The sequence below is a fragment of the Canis lupus genome, chromosome X (assembly GCF_048164855.1).
Source record: "Canis lupus baileyi chromosome X, mCanLup2.hap1, whole genome shotgun sequence".
Lineage (NCBI taxonomy): Eukaryota > Metazoa > Chordata > Mammalia > Carnivora > Canidae > Canis > Canis lupus.
Window position 1 is genome coordinate 39,752,598 of NC_132876.1, and position 20,642 is coordinate 39,773,239.

At 41.8% G+C, this 20,642-nt stretch overlaps 1 protein-coding gene across 17 annotated transcripts in view; it reads right to left on the reverse strand.

Moving 5' to 3' along the window:
• Positions 1-1,196: 1,196 nt before the first annotated feature.
• The window catches only part of PAK3 (p21 (RAC1) activated kinase 3), a 267,243-nt gene continuing 247,797 nt past the window's right edge, over positions 1,197-20,642 (reverse strand). For 14 of the 17 annotated variants that reach the window (XM_072816521.1, XM_072816518.1, XM_072816519.1 and 11 more), the window contains 3 exons: positions 11,281-11,418; positions 10,817-10,944; positions 1,197-7,850 (listed from right to left, as the gene is read on the reverse strand). In XM_072816521.1, the coding sequence (XP_072672622.1) occupies positions 10,846-10,944; positions 11,281-11,418 (237 nt within the window). In that variant the 3' untranslated portion in view covers positions 1,197-7,850; positions 10,817-10,845. The remainder of the gene's footprint in view (positions 7,851-10,816; positions 10,945-11,280; positions 11,419-20,642) is intronic. The other 3 variants (XM_072816522.1, XM_072816524.1, XM_072816528.1) reach the window with 1 other exon arrangement.

Consider the following 20,642-nt stretch of genomic DNA (forward strand, 5'->3'; position numbering starts at 1 on the left):
CCAATATCAGAAAAGAATCATTGCTGAGGGCAGTGATGGACTGATAACACTAGGGATAAAGATCTTCCTGAAGGGAAATAGTTTGGTAATCCCTGCTCTCTACTTGAATGCTAGGGGAGTAACTGTATCACTTAAGTGATTAAAAAGTTTTTTGAATTATGTCACACAACCACTTAAACATGAACAGGATTTAAACTACCATTTGCTAATGTCTGCTCAAAGAGTTTAGAAAGAAAATGTGGAAAAACAGTAGGGCTAATCATTTGTGCCTCTTGCAGGGTTTCAGGACACAAGAGCCTTATTCTGTAGTATGGCACTGCAGGAACATCACACACACACACACACACACACACACACACCGTATTTTAAAGCACGGCAATTCAGTTTTACCTGCTGTAAAATTAAACGTTGTTTCTTGTTATGAATTTTATTCTCATGTGACACCATAGGCTGATGAGCCAACTGATGCCCACGGGGAAGAACTCATAAGCAATGATATCTGAGTTCCCTGCTTCCCTGGTGAGGCCTCAGAAGTGCCTGAAGAAAGAGTGGGAAGTCCTACTACCCAAAGTGAAATGAAATGAGGGAGGAACTTCTTGATACAAGGTGAATGGTCGTTGGCGGTGGAAGTGGGCTGGGGTATGATATCCAGCTGGCATTCTATCTCCTTGCCATGACCTCTGAAATGTCATGATGGAGGTATTGTGGAGTCCATTGTTTTTCTTATTGGAAATTTTTATCAAGATCACTGAAGATTCACACGCAGTTGTAAGAACTAATATAGAGAGATTCTGTGCACCCTTTACCCCGACCTCGCCAATGGTAACAGAGACTGTTTGTTGCTTCTTACTTCATGGAATGTATATCCCTAGGAAATAGGACAAGAATACTGTAGTTAAAACATGAAAGTGCATGTATAATGGGGCCAAACTGCCAATTTCCTTTTCACTCCAAAGTGGGTTGTTTGGGAGAACATGGAGAACTTACAAGTGCTGTTCCTTGTAAAAACTGTGACTCTGAGCTATTCCATGTAACACCAGATGGAGTCCCTGGTCTGAGTTACTTAGTGGCAGAATTCACATGACATTTTCTGCACTGCTCACAAGGCTGGGCATTTCCCTGTGAGCTAGGCAAAATGGCTAGTGTCAAGGGGGTGGGCAGGAAGGAAGGTAACAGAGGACAGAAGTACCAGCTCGTTGATGTTTGTCATTTTTATTTGCAATACTTTAGGTCCAAGTTTCAAACTGCAATATTTTTACACTCAAGACACAGTCATGCACAATCCATAATTCAATTTTCTATTGCTTCAACCACAATTTAAAATAACAATATTGGAAACAAAAGTTTAAAAAAAATCAGAAGCTGAGGTCAGAAGGATGGAACCATACCATCAGCAGGTCTACGAAAGAAATAACTTACTGAAAAAACTCAAACAAACAAAAAGACCATAAATACCTTTAATCCAAAGTTACAGAAGAATTTCACTACACATGGGTTTTACAGGTAACACATTTTAACAAAAGTGATGCACAACCAAATGAGATACAATTCTGATAAAAAAGGAAAATATAGATCCTCCTCAACTTGTTTTGTCTGGATATCATGAGTACAATCCCAGTAGATGTCAGCACCTTGTGATCTGACTCCTCCTGGCTGATGTACTGAGACTTAAAACTCAACCCACTAATGGTTATAGGATTCTGTGAAAGGTCTTATCACTAATGAATATAGTATATGCGGGTCCATAAAGCACACCACACACAAGCACACATACTCAACTTGAATTTCACACTCAGGGCTAGTTGGCACTCTGTTAAGAGGCAGGGCATCGGGACTAGGTGACTTCCAGTTTACCCTCTTTCTGGCAGTCTACTCATAAACTGGCCGCTCACTGTGGGAGTTGTCATCAGAAATGCTATCTTTGGTTCCCAACAAGTGGATGTGTCAACATTCCTTGATGCTAATAGCACATACTTACTTTTTCACTTCTTTGTCTGCAACCTACAAGGGCTTATGTCTGCTCTTACTAGTCCTAGCCATTGAAATGCATGGGTTCTGCCATCTTGTGCCATTTACAAAGTAAAGTCTATAAACCCAACATCACTTTGTAGGAAAGGAAAGGCCCAAACATCGTTCTGTTCTAGCAAGTGTGACAGTGTATTTCTGTTCTAGTAGCACATATTGGCCACAGCTTAATGAAAACCAGACTTCACATACAGAGCATATGGAAAATAAAAACTGGGAACACATCACAGAAAAAGGACATTAAAACAACAACGAAACAAAATGCGAGGATTGGGAAGGCTGCCATAAGTTTTATCAACATTCCCTAGTGTTATTTTCATTTACTTAAGGTTTTTTTCTTCCCCCATCATCTTACATATTTCTACAGTTTAACGGCAACATAAGAAACCCAGGCTTAAGCATGCAATATTTGCCATCAATCACTTTAGCAGGTTGAATTTGCAAGGCAACCTATAGTACCACAGAATGATAGAACTTTTGGAAAGACCTTGGAGGTCATCTGGTCCAATAGCCTTATTTTACAGATGAAGGAACAGCCATGAGAAGGTTAAGTGGCTTGCCCAAGGCCTCAAACGAAGTGAGAAACAGAGCCTATGTTAGAATCCAGGTCTCCTTACTCCTAGGCTGGTCCTCCTTCCACCACGTCTGCTTGCTTCTTTATAACTCCTGCTGACTTCCTCTTAGGTACTAAATCAGGTGAACACAATACTTCCCTCAACTGCTGGTAGGTATTATGGGGCAGCATTCACCTGACAGCAGCTTCCAAAGGAGACTCTGACAGCCTCAACCTGTTTCTATCAGTTTATCCTGCAAGTATGACTGTATTACGTGGCAGTAAATGCTATATGTACGGTAGTATACTTGCACATAGACGTGTGCATGTGGAGGTGACAGCTCCGTTCCCGCATTTGCAGATTCAGTTAGAGATTGTTTAATAATAAACAGACATTCTCAATGCATGAGGAGTTGGGTGATATTCATTTGGCCACTACAGGAGTGTGGGATCAGGAAAGGAGTGACAAAATTAAAGCTAACCAACAGAAAGATGATATCAGAAGCAAATCTCTTATGAAAAATTCTTTCTTAGGGTAAAATATTTCCACTGTTTCCAAGGTACCATTTATTTCCTTCCCAAGCCACATGCAAATATGTTCAGAATTGTGTGTTAAGTTCACTCGAAATCCCAGGCCTATTAGACCATCAATTTACGAATGCTGAGTTGTGGTCCTCTTGCTTAGAGGATGGGAGAAGCTTGCATCACTGGCCATGCCTGTGTTTAACTGAATATTAACTGCGAGTAGCACAGAGAAGGACCATGAGATTTGACCGGGGATGGCAGGGATAAAGAACTCTAATTAAGTATTATTTTCACATTGAGAATGGCAATGAAAAGTGGGTTCTCTCAGTATAAGGTCTGCTCTTGGGGAAACTGAGTCACATCTGAGCCCACTGCATTATAAAACTCATCATCTAAAATTTCTTTGGTGGTTAGAGGAAAATTTTTCTCTCTTGGTACTCTCCCTTTGCCCTTTAAAAATGACAGTAGTTACTGCAATCAACCTATCATCAAGCAGCACAGAATGCACATGGAGGCCATCTCCAGCCAAAGCGAATAGGAGCTGAAGACCAATAGGCAAAGGCAGTTCTAAATATTTGTCTTTATGTTTTCATAGTTGGCTTTTAATTGCAAGTCCTAACTTCTACTGAAATCAAAGGGACTTGTCTACTCATCACTAAAAGGAGCATTGTACCTGAATGATATAACATCTGGTGGAACAAGGACACGGTGGAAGTTGGGGGGAGTCCTCCTTCTGTTCTTCTAAAATCCAACCTGAAAATTTGCTAAAATGAGCCAGAAAGGTGATACCTGAACATCACCCCATCCAATCTAAAGTAACCAAAACATAAACCTCTGCACCATGTCAAAGCAGAGGGCAGCCAATTTTAAAGCAGAAGGATGTGTCTGGAGATCTAATGGCGACATCTCCCTAGCTTCCACTTAGAGATAATAGTCTGCTAAGAAAGCATGTGCCATACCCGAGCGTGTGCCAACCTCAGCACCCAGGCAAATATAAAGCCTATGGAATAATTGTAACTAGCAAATATCTGTGCCCTGCATGCTCTGGGCTCTGGTCAGAAGACATCTGCTTCTGGTGTCTTTTCTATGTTTCTACAGTCCCCTTTCCAATGTTTATTTATTATAAAGCAATATTATAACAGTATCAAAGAAACTTTTTAAAGGAATTTTTTTTTGCATAATCCCACCACTGTAACACAACTGATTTCAACAGTGTTCCCAGTCTTTGTCCGTTATGCACACTTATTTTTCCATAGTTGTAATCCCTCTTTGTGTTATTTAAAAGTGATTTGATAGATTCTCTCTGAGAACTGGCAGCCTCACTAGAAATAAACACGCCACTGTGCAAAGGAATATAGTTATTTACACGATCTTTGAGTGGAGAAATATCCTTTATAGACAAACATCTCAAACTATCAAAACAGTTATACAGACGACAGGAAGCAATTTCATATTTCTTTTTCTTTTAGCAATGGAATGTGCTTCACAGGGGAGGGATGGATGTGGGGGATTAGGTGGTTAAACTCAACATCGGGGTGCAATTCACAAGCCTGAAGAAATCTGAGTAACACAATTAAAGAATAAATACTTGAGTTAAATCTTCTTACATGACTTGGCCATCCAGTAGCCAAAACGGAACATGGACACACAAATATTTACAATGACACATAGACGAGATCAGCAAGAGCGAAGTCATTACCCAACACGGTGACTGATTTGGGGGGATTGTGTCATCCAAAAATCCTCATGGGATTATGACAACGCACCGGATCCTTGCTACAACATTAATGTTCTCTTCTCTCTTAAATAAATAATCTCTACTGTGCTTCTTACCCTTCCCTGACTTTCCCTCTGCCCCATCCCTATCTCAGGACATTTTGCCATCAACACTCCACAACGTGCCTTCATTATTTCTGGGCACACTAGCAATTTTAAGGATCTGGATAGATTCATCTGTGTCAAGATGAGCTTAAAAAAAAAATCCAGAGAAAGGGAATAAACGACCACCTGGAGTCCAAGTTGTTCAAGTGTACCCAATGTGAATCCTTCAGCATCATTTTGGCAGGAGAAACAGCTTCTTGCTAATACTTATTAGAAATATACATAACTCTCCAACGTGGGGGAGGGGTTTTAGAAGCTATTCTCATTTAAAAATTTACATAGATATAAATTTGTAAGAGTAAAGCCTACTGCACTATATTACCATAAAATCTTGGTACAATGGGGGCGCGGCGAAGAAGTACCTGGCTCCTCATTGGTAATATGCAGAACCGAAAGCATAAAAGAGCAACCATTTTTCTGCCTACAGTGATCTCAGGATCACTGCTCCAGGTCTCTCCCCACCCAAAAGGCCTTTAAGACATATAAGAGACGCTAATCAACAACTAGGGCTTCCCAACCAGCTTTGTGATTCTCTCCACTGGCAGGGGCATAGTTAGTGTACTGAATTCTACTCGCACCCCAGGTATTATTTCATTGAATTCCCTGGCACTATGAATGAAACATTAAAAAAAGAACATTTAACTTTAAGTGAAATAAATATTAAGGCCTCTCTCTCTTTCTCTCTTTCTCTCTCTCTCTCTCTCTCTCTCATTAGAACAGTGTGGCTTTCAAAATTTCAGGCCCAACCACCTTTTTGCCAAGTATAACACAACATGTTTCAAATGAATGTAACCATTTGATCTTCTTTTTGCATGTGTTGTTTTATCTCACTGTGGGTATTTTCTAGGGGGTCAAGCCCTCCCAAATTTTATCGTAAAAGAAAACAATAGGAAAATAGGAAATCCACCAGTGGTGCCATTTCCTAAACATAAACACATGCACTATATGGTTAGCAGAAACTCTCTAAAGAAAGTGCTTGCCTTTTAAGGAACAGATGGATGGTTAAATGGACAGATGTACCTTGGCAGAGAAGAGAGGCTCGGGCCACCAATCTCCTTCTCCTTCTTGCTGAATGTAGATATGTAACATATTGAGAATCTGAATAGAACCTATCAAGAAGCCTTCTATTGAACAGACTGTTTCTCAAAGGCATGGAGAAACCACTTTACAGAGTTTATGAAACTGACAATACATTTGAAAGAGAAGCATACCCATTTTTTCTACACAGACACCCTCCAGATATTTTTCTACTCTAGAAGATTCAGGAAGTGCCAACTGTTGAATTGTTAAGAAGTAGCTACATGATTGGGCTGATACTTCTTGGGATATGATCACAAGCCCTAATTATTTTTTTAAATTTTTTTCCTAATTATTTTTCACTGGAAAATTTCCAGATCTTTCTGAATGCAGTTTTGGAATTCAAAAGCTGAAAGGACAAAGTCTGGCCATACTATATCCTGAAACAGAAACTGATGAGACAGGGAAAATGGGAACAAGTACTTAGAGCCAAATGTTGATTGGGATGTAGTTGTCATGGACCCCTTGTTTCTGACAGGTTTGGATGCTTAGAAATATCTCTGTTCCCCAGTTCTTTTAAGAAATTTAAAAAATGTTATAACTTGTCACATGATTCTGATCGTAAGCAAATGTTGGCTAAGGGGTCTGTTTCCTCCAAAGGTGCTTATTTTACAAGCAAAAGAGAGGATTAAGTTAGGTCTCCTGATCTTTGTTTCCTTTGTCCACCAAAGATCTGTGTCACACACTCATCTTGCTTCCCTTTTGGCTCTCAGAGAAAGTCCCATCTTTGTCTAAGAATGGTTTCTCCCATTGGGATTTCCTAGGTTGAGGACCTGGACCCACCCAACGGGAGTACCACCACTTTCAATGTGTCCTTTGTCAGGCGCCATGAAGATGAATGAGCCAGTTTCTAGAAATGATACATCAACTACCTCTGAAGCGTCGTTGTGAAAATGTGACAGGATTTCACCATTTGAGCTTTATTTAGATAGACGGTTTTGAAAAGCCCTTCCTGAACACACATATTCCTCTCTGCTTTTGGAAAAATGCCTTAAAAGAAACCTTTTCCAATACAAATGCAGAAAAAAAAAAGGCACACAAACCAAGCCACCACTATAGAAGAAGAATAAAAAATTGCAACTCTATTAGGGCATGGACTTCCACATGTTCACACAGTACTTGCTCTGGGGTAATTTTTGTTTGTTTCATTTTGTTTTTGTGTTTTTTGTGTGTGGTTTTTTGTTTTTGTTTTTTGTGTTTTACTTTCTTTTTTTTTTCTTTAAAAAAAAAGTTTCGACATCTTTTTTTTTTTCCCCTGGACATCTAATGACAATGCAAGTGAAAAACATCACATTGGGCAAGGAGTTTTGAAGGAGGTTCGAATGCAAGAGGGACTATTCTCTAACTTAAAAACGAACACGACACTATGAAGAGGGAGTGTGCATCTTTGAGAAACCTCTTTTTCTTCAAAGTGAATGCACAAAATGAGGGGATTCACTACTGGCTCTTTCGCTTCACGGTAGAAGTGACCACTTTCTGGCCACGTCGACATTGCTGCCCTGGTCGGGCTGCGATTCGGGCTTACAAATAAATTACATAATCTGAGGGAGTAGGAAAAAGGCTTATAAGAAGTTTCTATTCATTTGAAAGTTAAAGATCCCCCACCCCCTTTGACTGTATTTTCTTCCATGTTTCCTGCAGCAGAATATCAGTTCAGTCTTACTCAGGAGGGAGATGGTGTGGGGTAAGGCTCGCAGTCCTAGCGGCTGCTGTTCTTAATCGCTTCCTTTGCAGCAATAATCAGAGGAGTCAGGCTGGAGAGAGGCTTGGCTAATTTTAAAAACGGATGCTGCAAAAGGAGGGGGAAAAAGAAGAGGAATTACTGGAATCCTTTCCTCCAACAGGTATATCACCTTACATTCTCAAGCAGCCCTTTTTCATTCAAATGTGTACCTTGAGCAGCCAATTAAACACAACTTGATTAAAAATGGTGCCAGCTTTTGGCCTTCAGATGTCCTTGTCATTCGGTGTCATGAAATCCTCTGGCCGCTGACTGGCAGAGCCAGGAACTCAGAGTAGGGGTCACTATGTTTGTAAACAGTCTCATTTTCTGATTTTCTCAAACAAATGCATTTATCTGGAGCAGCTCTTGTGCTTGAAAACGTGTCTTTGGTGGCCTCTGACCCTGAAGCCAATGGTTTCTCAACTGCTAAACCCGGTAGCTGCACCTCCACCATTTCTCTTTTGGCTCCTCTGTAGTACTTAACGTAAATGGATATCCCTTCCTTTTCTGAAATGTTTTCCTCATTGGGGGCCTGTAATATTCTCCCATCCTGGTTCTTTTCCACATGTATGCTCACCGACTCCTCCCCTTCTATCTTCTTCCCTGCTTCCCTTTCCTCTTCCCACCTCCCAGATCCCAGCACTCAGTACTCATTATGTTCTTTTTCTAACTTAATTCCTCTGAGAGCTCACTTTTTTTTTTGAGAGCTCACTTTCTTTCATGGTTTGGACCTTTCATCAGCTTTATGGGGATGACTCCCAAACCAATATGGTATGACCTGATGTCTTCCCTGAAGTCTGCTCCTATTTCTCCAATTGCCTGCTGGGTATTTCCTTCTGAATGTCCTTCTGTCCGCTTGAGTCCAACATTTAAAGAGCTATGTTAAAAAGTCTCCCAAATAGGGTACTCTTGTGTGATGTAAGCTGCAGAGGCTTTGGAATCTGTGCACCTACGTTCAAATCTCTCCTCTCCTTATTATAATGGTTAGGGGAGGTGACAGTTCCTTGTAAGCTACACAGAGGCAAAGAAATGTTAACCAGTGTATTATCCTTCATCATTTCTGCTTTTCCTACATGCTGCCATTGGTTTGATATTCTGAAATTACTTTTGTCTTCTTCTCTCTTATATTCTACATGTAAGCAGCTACCAAGTCCTTTCTTCTCAATGCCTTCTACCATTATCTCTTGCCTTCCCTGCTTCAGGGCTAATCACCAAACCCTCAACTATAACCATAAATTCTCCCTGATCTTCCTGCTCCCATTTTTTCCTGTTGCTAATTCTTATTGCATACCACCAGATTCACCTTCCTAAGCAAAACTATCACCATGTGTCGCTCAGATATGGTCAGGGTTTCCCCACTGGCTACAGCCCCAATTCTATAGCCTGGTGTTCAAGGCCCTCTATGACCCTATCTCTTACAGCCTCTTGACTGGATGTGTTTACTTCGGCTGTCTGCTTTATTTTCTGTTCACTTAAACTTTGCCTTCATGGCTTTGCTCACACTATAATCCTTCCATCTGAAATCCCTTCCCCTGTTTGTCTCAACCAGTTAAACCTGCTCTGTCCTTCAAGACTCAGAACAACTCTTTCCTGTTTGCAGATAGGTTCTGATCACCACAACTCATAGGAACATTTCTCTAATCAACCATGGCATTTATTGTTTGAATAGCCACTTGGTTTGAATGAGTCTTTAAAACACCCTGTGGTTATTTCTGCCACATACCCAAGGACATTGTAAACTTTTGGAGAGTAGGAATCATGCCTCTAAGGTCTGTATCACCCACTGTAGTGAGCCTTGCAAACAGAAGTTGCTCAAAAATATATCAATCGATGGACAGAGACTTGACTTGGGCCATACAGAAATACACATAAATACTGAAGACCTGTGTCTTTTCTCAAGCCTTCTGGGTGTGTGTGTGTGTAGGGGGTGAATGTCATGCATCCCTCTATTTTCTAGCCCCTGATATGGGCAGTTATAGGCTAGAGTCAGAGAATAGCATTATATGGACTTCAGGCAATATGCAGGATATTGGTAATGTGTAAAATGAAAAGAGGCAACAAATAAATGATTCAATTTAGACTCCAAATATAGTTTTGCGTTACTTATCTGACTGCTTTAGATCAAAGAACTGTCAGGGAAGGAAGCAACTAGGTAGCTGAGTTAATGATCTACCTAGCTGTATAGCTACATTGAGAACCCGTCTCATCACTTATCCTTGGAATGTGTATCAGGATGTGTACGTGGGTGGTGGGAGGGGTGAAGAGATGTGGGAGCGAGGCACTCCAAAGTTCAGGTTTTTCATCTGTAATTTGAAACTGGGTTAAATCGAGGATTACCAAAGAACCATTGCAGATTTGAAATTCTAAGCCCTAGGGAAGCCTGTGAAATGCTCACAGCAGAAAAGGGAGGTGTAGTCTCTTTGATTCCTGGAAATCAGTTTATCCCAGGAGTGATTTGGGTTGGGGTGGGGTATTTTGACTAGGGTGTAGCTCTCCATCTCTGGAGGGGGGGTTCAGGAGCAACAGGAATTATTTTCTTTCTTTCTTTTTTGCCTGGAGCAGACTGAGTCTGTGGGTACCACACTAGATAACCAAATGTTGCACCTTTTGTTTAACTGGATTAAGTGTTCAAAGTCACTTTTCTTAGATGTTACAGGGCTTGATACACGTCCCCGAGAAACAGTCCTCAGCACTGAAGTTGTATGTGTAGTCCCAGGCATGTGTTACTTTATCAATAGAAGTATATATTTTTGTCTCTAAATTGGTTTGTGTGTTTGTGTGGGGGAGAGTCAGACAATCTAGGGCTCAGATCTCAATTCTGTCACTCGATGGCTGTGTAAGCCTCAATTTCTACATCTGTAACAGGAGATAATCACACCTACCCTATAGAGTTGTTTAAAGAATTCAATGAAATAATGTGTGTAAAGAATGTGGTCCACCATTGGTACTAATGATCATCAGATAGACTAATCCCTGAGAGCCATGAAAAGGACAAATGGTTACAGAGGCACTCACCACTGGATGGTACTCACCCAGGCAAGCAGGTGCCTGCCATTTGGCATCACAAGCAAAGGGGCTTTGACCAGTAAAGCATTAGAGTAGCAAATGCCATGGAAATAATTGCATAGTTATGTAGAGAATTACCTCCGGCCAAGAGCACCTGCACACAACATCCAGGGGCACAAGTAAAGTTTAGAACAAAACAGCAACACCAGAGGTTCACAGTTTTCTTTTTCCTCGCAAAATAAGACTCCAGGAAGAACAAAAGAGATTTATAGATTAAACCGCCAACTTCTCAGAAAAAGGGCAACATGCCAGTCAATCATGTATTAGATGCATGCCTATACTTATGTGCCTGCAGTCTAGAATCAAATGGGTTACAGCCCAACTTGAACTAGACATCTCTTGACACAGCTAGACTCTTACTGTCACACGCTGAGATGGAAAAGCTCAATATAATCACTCTCTCTGTGAAATCATCCTATTTTATTTTCACCTGCAAAAGCTCCTTGGCAGATCCTCGCCTGTCCACATCCATCTCAAGACAGCGATTTAAAAAGTCACGGAACACAGCTGACAGTCTCTCAGGATTCTGGAGCTCTGGGGTTCCATTAGTGGCTATCAGATATAATGCCTACAGAAAAGATAAAAAGAAAAAAAAAACAGAAAAATCCATTCAGTGCATACAAATTAGGATCGTGAGTTGGCACAGAAGGTACAGCTCCAGTTTCTTCCAGTTTATACCCTGGGTCTTCAAAATTCCATTTTATAGAATGACACTAACATACATTTCAAAGTTTCTATAACATTTAGAAGTCATTCCTCTCGGCAGTAACTGAGGTGAGATTGAGGGGCCCCACCCAGAAAAACTTGGTAATAAAGTCATAAGGTTGTCCTTTGACAGTTAAGTACGGAAAAGTCCATTTATAATGAGTGCATGATTAACCACCTAGGAAATTAAGCCTAGGGATTGTCTGTGAATCTGTGACTCTGAAGACTTGGAGAACATGCATACACCCAATCACACTGACCTGAGTACAACCTCCAGAAGGTGCGCTTACAAAAGTGATTGTAATTTACTAAGTGTTCATCTTGTTTGATGAATATCTGGGAGCAGATCAGTCATGAACAGAATACATTATAGAATTAGAGAAGCACAAAGAACCAGAGGATGGTAGGGCCTGGATAAGAAGTAACCTGTGAGACCCAAGGACTCAAGTACTTTTGTCCTGTGGCAGGTGTATCCCTGAGTAGATTTCCCATGAAGGTCTACCTATGTGGAGAGAAAATATGTGAAAAGTTGACATTGGTAGTCTTGGAACCTGATGATGATTATGTAGCCTTCTGTAAAAGAACCAGTAGCAAATATATCTCTGAGATCTTTGTTCTGTAAGGCCACCACTGAGAGACCTCGACTGGGTCATTGTGTGCTGACAGAATCTAGGGCCTCCATGGCAAGAGCTAGCCCCAGGTCCCTGGTGAATTCACAAAGGTAAACCCATCTTTTGAAGGCTCATGAGAGGAAAAAAAAAAAAGAAGGTGGCCATTCCTCATGCCTCCTCCTCTAAGGGAACAATACAATTCTAAGTGCATTATGTATCAGGTATTGTATTAGAGACTGGAGACCCAAAGATGAATAAGAGAATGTCCTGCTTTCAAAGATCACACAATTTAGTGAGGGAGTGAGACATAAGTAGCTACAATACAGTGGGACAAGAGCTAATGGAGGGATAGAGCCAGTGTTAAGTAAATACAAGGAGGAAGTAATTTACCCTAGAGCTCAGAGGAAACCTCACAGAGGAGGCTGGTACCTGAACACAGTTTTGAAGTAATAAGTAGGAGTTTTCCCTATGGGTACTGCCACCAGTGTTATGTCTGTCTAGGTGACCAACCCCCTGTTATGAAGACATGCTCTCTCCTGAACTTGCTTGGGCTTTGTAGCAAATTATTACCCCCCACAACTCCTTTTCCCTTGGCCCACCATGGCTCCTACTATAATTATTATAAATATTTCTATCAAAGTCCTTTCCTGGACCAGTTTTCATCAGCTGGTAGGGAAATCTCTCTTGCCTAGAAACTTCCACAGGTGTACTTAAGAGGGGGTTAGACTATATGTTGGCAAATAGAACTTCAATAAAAGAGAGTTAGGAAGGGCTGCTTAATCCAGTGGCTGTCAACCTCTCACATGCAACAGATTTCTAGATCACCCCCAGAGTTTCTGAGTTAGTAAATCTGGAAGGGGCCCAAAGAATTTGCATTCAAGCAAGTTCCCTGTTAATGCTGAAGCTACTGGTTCCAGGACCACACTTTGAGAACCAGTTTAATCCACCTGGGTAATTAAAGCAATGGACCAAACTAGAGGTTCTCAGACTTGCTTGCACACAGAAATCACCTGGGGAGATTTAAAAGATCCATGTGCCCAGTTCTCACCTCCCACCCCAAACCAATTAAGTGAAAATATCTGGGGGTGGAAGGCAGGCATTGGTATTGTTTAAGGTCCCCAGGAGATCCCAATTTATAGCCAATACTGAGAACCACTAGCCAACGACTTGTGGCCCACTTAACCCAGAATCTCTACATTGTCAGTTCACCAGACATGATATACACAGAATCCCAAAGAGTGAAATTCTCTTACGTGGTGATGGTGAGAATTTCAGTGCTACATGTTTCTATGGAGTGCAATGAAACTTTCTGGGTTTTCCCCCAGTACATTAAAAAAAAAAAACCCTACATGTATATTACAACCCCCTTCAAACTAACACCTTCTTTCTCACTACCCCTCACTACTATCTGATTTTCAATTCCGTCATTGCTGAACAGCAGATGCATAGGACAGCTATTGGGACTTCCATGCCAAAATAAAAGTAACTTGCACATCTAGCCTTGCCTTAAAACAAACAAACAAACAAACAAACAGCACAAAAAACCCCAACCAGTATGAAAAAGGAATGTGCTTATAAATTGCTTTTTGGAAATCATCAATCAGGCTGAAATCAAATGGTGCACAATCACAGCAGATACATTATATTAAGTTCAAACAGGGTGTTTTAGTTCTTGGATGATTAGTGCTTGAAGCACCTGTCCTTACAAACTGTCTTTGTTCCCTTAAGAAAATTGCTCACTGCGCGCCTTACATTTGCTGTCTCCTAAAACTCTTATTTCCGTTGGCCACAATTCCACCATGCTCACTGTCCTTTGCTTACTTTTTTTCTGCTCTGTAGACAAACCCAGTCCTAAGCACGCACACGCACACACACACACACACACACACACACACACACACACACCTCTTTGCTCCCTTTCCACGCTCCCTGGATCTGCCTGGATGCTTAGTGCTTTCATTTCCCCAACTTCCTTTCACCATTGTGGCTCAAAACATTCTCCTCCACGTAATCTCATTGCTCATGAGTATGCATAATCCTCCTCACCTCTCTTTAGTTCATGCCTCATTACCTCAGGAAATGCATGCCCCTCTTTCCATTCCATTTAGTAATATACAAATGACCTTCATCATAGCTGTGCAGCCTGAGTAGGGCTGGTGATGCATGGAGGCAAGGGAGCAGAAAGCTCTGTAATCTGAAGGGGAATCAGCGTAAGGAGCCAGTGCCATGAACCTCTACAGCACTTCAGAGAGAATGGATGTCCTCTTCCAAATTTCTACAAAAAGAATAAATCTGGTGTTTGTTGGGGGGTGGGACTGATGTTTGGAGGAGGCAGGGGTCTCGATCGGTAGCCTAACAAGAGGACTCCTGCCTGGTTGATTAGTGCCGATTTGCTTACATGCCCTTACCCTCCATCTAGGTATAACGCACCACTGCCTTGTACTCAACACTAGATCATAAATATTGTTTGATGTTTTACCAAGTTCTTCAGAAATGTCATTTTAAAGGCTGCAGAGTAGTGCATCCTGTGGCATATACCACAGTTAAATCTGCTGGCTCGATTACAAAAATACACAGACTCAGGAAAAGGTTGAAAGGAAACGCACCAGTATGTTAACAGTGGTTCTCTCTGGGTGGCAGGATTACTCGTGACTTCATTTTTCAAGCATATTTTTCGATTTTCCAAATTTTCTACAATGGATATGACTGCTTTTTTACTTAAAAAAAAAACACCTCCAAAACATTACTTAAAAAATAAATGTAAAAAGCTATGTATGCCAAACTTACACAGAAATCCTCATGTATGTCTTTTTGTCTTCAGAGGATTAAACCTGCTTTTCATCAAGTACTACCCCTTGAGGGAAACAAAAACCCAGACGATTTTTTTTCCAGCCATTGTTTTCGTTTTAATTGCAACAGTATTATTTCCAACTAATTTCCATTGCAAAAAATCCACACTTTCAGTTATATTAGGGGCTAAACTGGCCTTTGTGGAAGTGGCCTGGGAACCTAATCACCACACATAATGCAGCTTCTATGGGAAAATGCACTCTGAGTTCCAAATGATTAACTTAAAAATGAACTTGTGGAACACGTCCTGTGTGTAAGCTGGGGACTATCTTTGTAAAAAGAAAATTGCTACCCACTGCCCTGCTAATGGGAGACAAATACAGTTACAGCCAGTACAACAATCACGGCAGAAAGTGTTTTACTAAAAAAGTCAAGTCTTGCATGAAGAAAGATCAAGGAAAATAGATCTAGGCGTGAAGGATCACATTTTGGTTTTATTTGAGTTAGGGAAAACTGAAAGGAAATGAGCTGGCGGTTAGATCAGAGCTTTTTGTTGGCTCCCCTGTAATCCACGCATGTGGTTTGCAAATTGGACTCCCTCTTCAATCCCCTCAAGGGCAGCTGAGAAGGAAAAGCAGCAGGACAGCGAGATACACGTAGACTCTGAGAGCCTGCGCCCACACCTATCTGTTTCAATTAGAGACATGTTTCTTTTTTCTCTATTTCTCCATGCTTCCAAGCAAGGTTTCATTTGAACCGGGGGCTCGCTGCAGTCGTCTGAAAACCAGTGGGCCACAGGGCACAGTGATGATCCCTGGGCATGGCATGTACAGTCCTCCATGATTGGGGCCCGTTGTTAGCTTTGTAGTCCTCACTGGGTGCCCCTCTTCCCCTGCCCCCATGTACCTACACAACGGCTGAAACTCACAAACTGCTCAAGCCAATTTCACTCTAGTGTTAAATCTGCTGGCCCCACTTCCCTTTAGTGCCTGGTGGACTCCTGCTTGCCTTTTAAGCTCTAGTTTACATGGCATTTCCTCTTTAAGGCCTTCTCCATCTCTCCAGACAGGGCGACCAACCACCTTGGTTTTCTGGGGACTGTTCTAGCTTTTAGTATGGAAGCCAAGCAAACCAGGACAGTGGGTTACCCTGCTTGGGAGAGTTAGCCAATGCCTCCTTTGAGCCACCGTGGCTGTTTGTTCAGACATCTATTTTCACATTGTATTGGGAACACCTGTTGCCTGTTTCTAGGCCTGCCTTCCTGGACTGTGAAGGGAGGATTGTGTCATGGGCATCTCTGGATTTTACGGCCACTGGCCCCACACGGGTCCCCAGTAAACATGTTTGTTACTGAATGAGATGAGAGCCTAAATGTGTGAATCAATTTAACTGAGCTGGGAATATCACAGACTTGGATACACAGAGTAGTAAATCTCAGAGCCTAAAGTGAAGTATTAAACATATAAGAAGATATACAGGGGGGATCCCTGGGTGGCGCAGTGGTTTAGCACCTGCCTTTGGCCCAGGGCGCGATCCTGGAGACCTAGGATCGAATCCCACGTCGGGCTCCCGGTGCATGGAGCCTGCTTCTCCCTCTGCCTATGTCTCTGCCTCTCTCTCTCTCTGTGTGTGACTATCATAAATAAAAATTTTAAAAAAATAATAAAAAAAAGAAGATATACAGGGGACGCCTGGGTGGCTCAATGGTTGAGCGTCTGCCTTCGGCTCAGGTCATGATCCCAGGGTCCTGGGAACAAGTCTCACATCAGGTTCCCCGCCGGGAATCTGCTTCTCACTCTGCCTATGTCTCTGCCTGTCTCTGAGTGTCTCTATGAATAAATAAAATAAAATCTTTAAAAAAAAGATACACAAAGAATGAGCAAAACACCTTTCCTGGCACATGGTAACTTCTGATGCCCACCCCTCGGTGTGGCAGAAGGAAAAGAGCTCCAGGAACAAACTATGGAAGAGGATGACATCAAAGGGAGGGAAAACTGGAAAAAGGTGGCCATAACATGGTAAATGGGAGGGAAATGGGAGGGAATGATGGTCTCTGGAACTTGAAACATAGTTCAGAAATGGAGACTCCTCTGACCAATCTTGCAGGGGAAAGGCGCTCTTGATTAATCTTTTGCTACATCATTAACCAAGGTCCGTTTGATTCCTCCGATGAGGAAATGCAGGCCCTGTGACCTACTGACCTTGTTTATAATGTTAGAAAGTCCACCTTGGGGCAAAATGTGACTTTCTTCATGGTGATATTCAAATTACCTAGAAGTTTCTGAAGTTTTGGAATTTTTTTAAAGATTTTATATATTTATTTATTAGAGAGAGAGAGCGAGCACACACCAGCAGGAGGGGCAGAGAGAGGGAGAGAGAGGATCTCCAGTAAATTCCCCACTGAGCAGGGAGCCTGACATGGGGCTCGAACTCACGACCCTGAGATCATGACCTGAGCTGAAACCAAGAGTCAGACGCCCAACTGACTGAGCCGCCCAGGCACCCCTTATGTTCTGGGATTTGGAATAATAACTAAATCTTGTGGCGGTAACATAAAAAAATCACAATTTTTGCTGACCCTGATGTGCAACTAAAATTTACCTAAGTACTCCAAGAAAAACTACTCTACCCAGTTGAAGGAATAATTCAATTTACCTTATTGGCAATTTCCTCAGTTAAAAAAGATCAATGCAGTCATCTTAGAAGTTACCACATTTCTCCAAAGAGGTCCCCAAACAATCCATATGTGCCCAATAAATTTTCATTAAGGCAGTTTTGCAACAGGACTAACCATTTAATTAAAAAGCTTCAGTTTGTGACTTAAGTTCATTATAACACTTTATAAAGTTTGGATTAAGATGCTAGAAAACAAACCAGAGGGCTTAAATGGCAATGTGTTAGTAACCATGAGAGGCCCCAGCACTGATATAAAGACTCAATTTACAAAGACAATAGGGTGTGGCACAAACATTTCTTTTGAGGTTTAGTATTTGGGACCCAAAACAATTTTCCCATGGAAATTGTGTTATACATGGTGAACAGGTTCCCAACCTCGCCAACAAAAATCTATTTAACAAAACAATGTAACCAATAAGACCAAGAGAGCTATTCAACTGTGTCTCAGTATCTCTAGAAATACTATGTCCATGGAAAGTATTAATAGTGAACATTTATTTGGTGATTACTATTAGGTGACCTAATCCATATGACAATCCCCTGAGGTAGACTTGATTATGACCCCCAATGGACAGATGAAGGAACTGAGGGCTGTGGAATTAATGTAACTTTGTCCAGTATTGCACAACTAGCAAGGGGGAAGTCAATATCTGAATCCAGGGAATGTGAGTCCAGAGTCTGTGCTCTCGACCACTGCAAATATCGCCTCACACTGTTCCCAGTCTCTGAGGAAGGAATTCTCCTAGCAGGGGCAGACAAGGGCTCTTCAATGAGGCACAGTGAGCAACTTCACCTCTACCACTACAGGGGAAACAGACCCTCCTGAGGTCAATCGTTCTCCACTTGTTTGGAAATGGGGAACAAGAGCAAGACCCTAGTTTAAGGGTTTCACAATATATTCCCCCATGTCTATGTCTATGTTGAGAGTTTATAGGCAGCTTGTACTCAGGTTGTTGCCTGCAACCTCCTGTTGTCCTGGTTCCTTTCTCATTTTAGAATTTCCAACTACTTTTGAGTGTTTTATGAGAGTGATTTGGCAACTAGTGACTTGACGCCTTATGGCTTAGTTTACTTGTGACCTGAGATTTCAGAGGTCAGAGGCCAGAGTGTCCTGCCGCCTCTGATGTGTTTATGGATTTCATGAAAGGCCCTGACTTTTCTTTCTTTTTAAGAAGAAAGGGAATGGGACTAAATGTGCAAAAAGAAGTTACTGTAACTAATGTTTTCTTTCACATGTTGACTTATTTGTCCCAACAGTCCAGTGTGACAACTGAATAAGCAGCATGGGATAATTTTATTCCCTACTTGTCTTGCATAGTAGTTCTCATCTGTCACCAAAAAGCAGTGCAGGGGGAGGGGTTCTTGTTGTTGTTTAATCCTTAAAAAGTCATTTAAAATGAACCTATTACAGATCTAGCTCCTTACAGGTTGATGGCAAAGAGTAATTAGGTACCACTGACTGATTAGGTGTCAGCCTAGCTTTAGAGCACCCTTTTCAAACATAAAGGACTGGCCACTGCCAGAAAATAAAGACCAGATGACTCTGACAATGGATTTGCTCACTTTAATCTCTCAGGATTAATAGTGCTTGTCAAGAAACGTGGAGCAGGCTCTGTGTGCTCAGAATGAAACCCTGGGCACCCCAGACAGCAACCCAAGGTTGAGTATCAGAGGGGATCTGGAAGTGGGGATGAGGGAAGGTATAGACTCAGAAAAGATCCCAGAGTGTAGACTACGGATCCCTGCAGCAGTTCTATCACTGCAGTGCTTTTTCCAGGTTTCTCCCCAAGAGTCCTATCAGAGTGGGGAAGCCTGGTTCTACATGCAGCAGGTTTCATTCACATCATGATCAAGTATCTTTGCTTGGTAGGAAAAGGGGGAATCTCCCCCTTCTTTCTGGGATACAGATTTAGTCAGGAGATAATGAAAAAGACATCTCTGAGATGCTTCCTGAAGATTATTTCCCTGAAAGCACTCCTAAAGACAACACACGCTCAAATCATGGCTCTTTTGGCACTCAAGGAAGGCCATAGCCTATTTATAGCCTAAGAACACAGAGTTAGAGATCCACAAGTTTCTCCTTTTACTTAAGTAATGCTCATGTGGAAGCCCAACAGAAAAAGCTAATTAAAGAGGACCTGTTCTGGTGGAATCAAGAGCCATGTGACTTCCCCCTTGGGTTCTTTAAGCCCAAGACACTCCATAGAATTCTAGGGCTTTGTGAATTCCACTGGCAACCAATAATCTCAACAACTTCCACTTGTTTGAAGTAATAAGGAGGTGGAGGCTCAGCAAGAAGTAACCTATGCAAGGCCATGGAATTCCAAACTGGCAGACCAGGGAGTAGAATTCACTCTTCAATTCACATAATGTATACAGCTGGTAGAGATGATAGAAAGCTCTTTGTCTCATCCTCTCACATTTACTGGCCACTCCTGGATGAAAAGCCATGATGAATTTTGCTATCTAAGCACTGGGGCGATTCCTTACAGAAGGAGGAGGAGGAAAAGGAGGAGAAGGGGAAGAGGAGGAAGAAAAAGAAGAGGAAGAGGTGGAGGGAGGGAGGGAGGGAGGGAAGGAAGGAAGGGATAAGAAGCAGCAAAAAGATCAGCCTGGTTCTTGGGATAATGTTAGCACTTTGCCTCTCCCAGCTACAGAGGTAAGACAGCCTTCATCATGTTAAACTTTCTCTGCTGTGAGGCTCACATAAGACATCTCAGAGTACCCTTTTATCAGAATGCAAAGGGTCTTCTAAAATCATGCTGTAACCAGGTTGGAAAATGTGTATTTCCAAATGATGACAAAGGTTAGAAAGGATCTTTAGGTACCAAGAAAACCCTGATTTTCTTGGTGAAGCCATTTTTCATTGGCAAAAACACAGATTTGAAAAGCCATAGGATAAGACATGCCAGTGGGCATTTCACGAGGCAAATGCCCATCATCACACTCTGTATTTGTCTATTTAGAAGGGACTGTGATTTCTAGGGACTTAACTACGTAGTTATAGGTC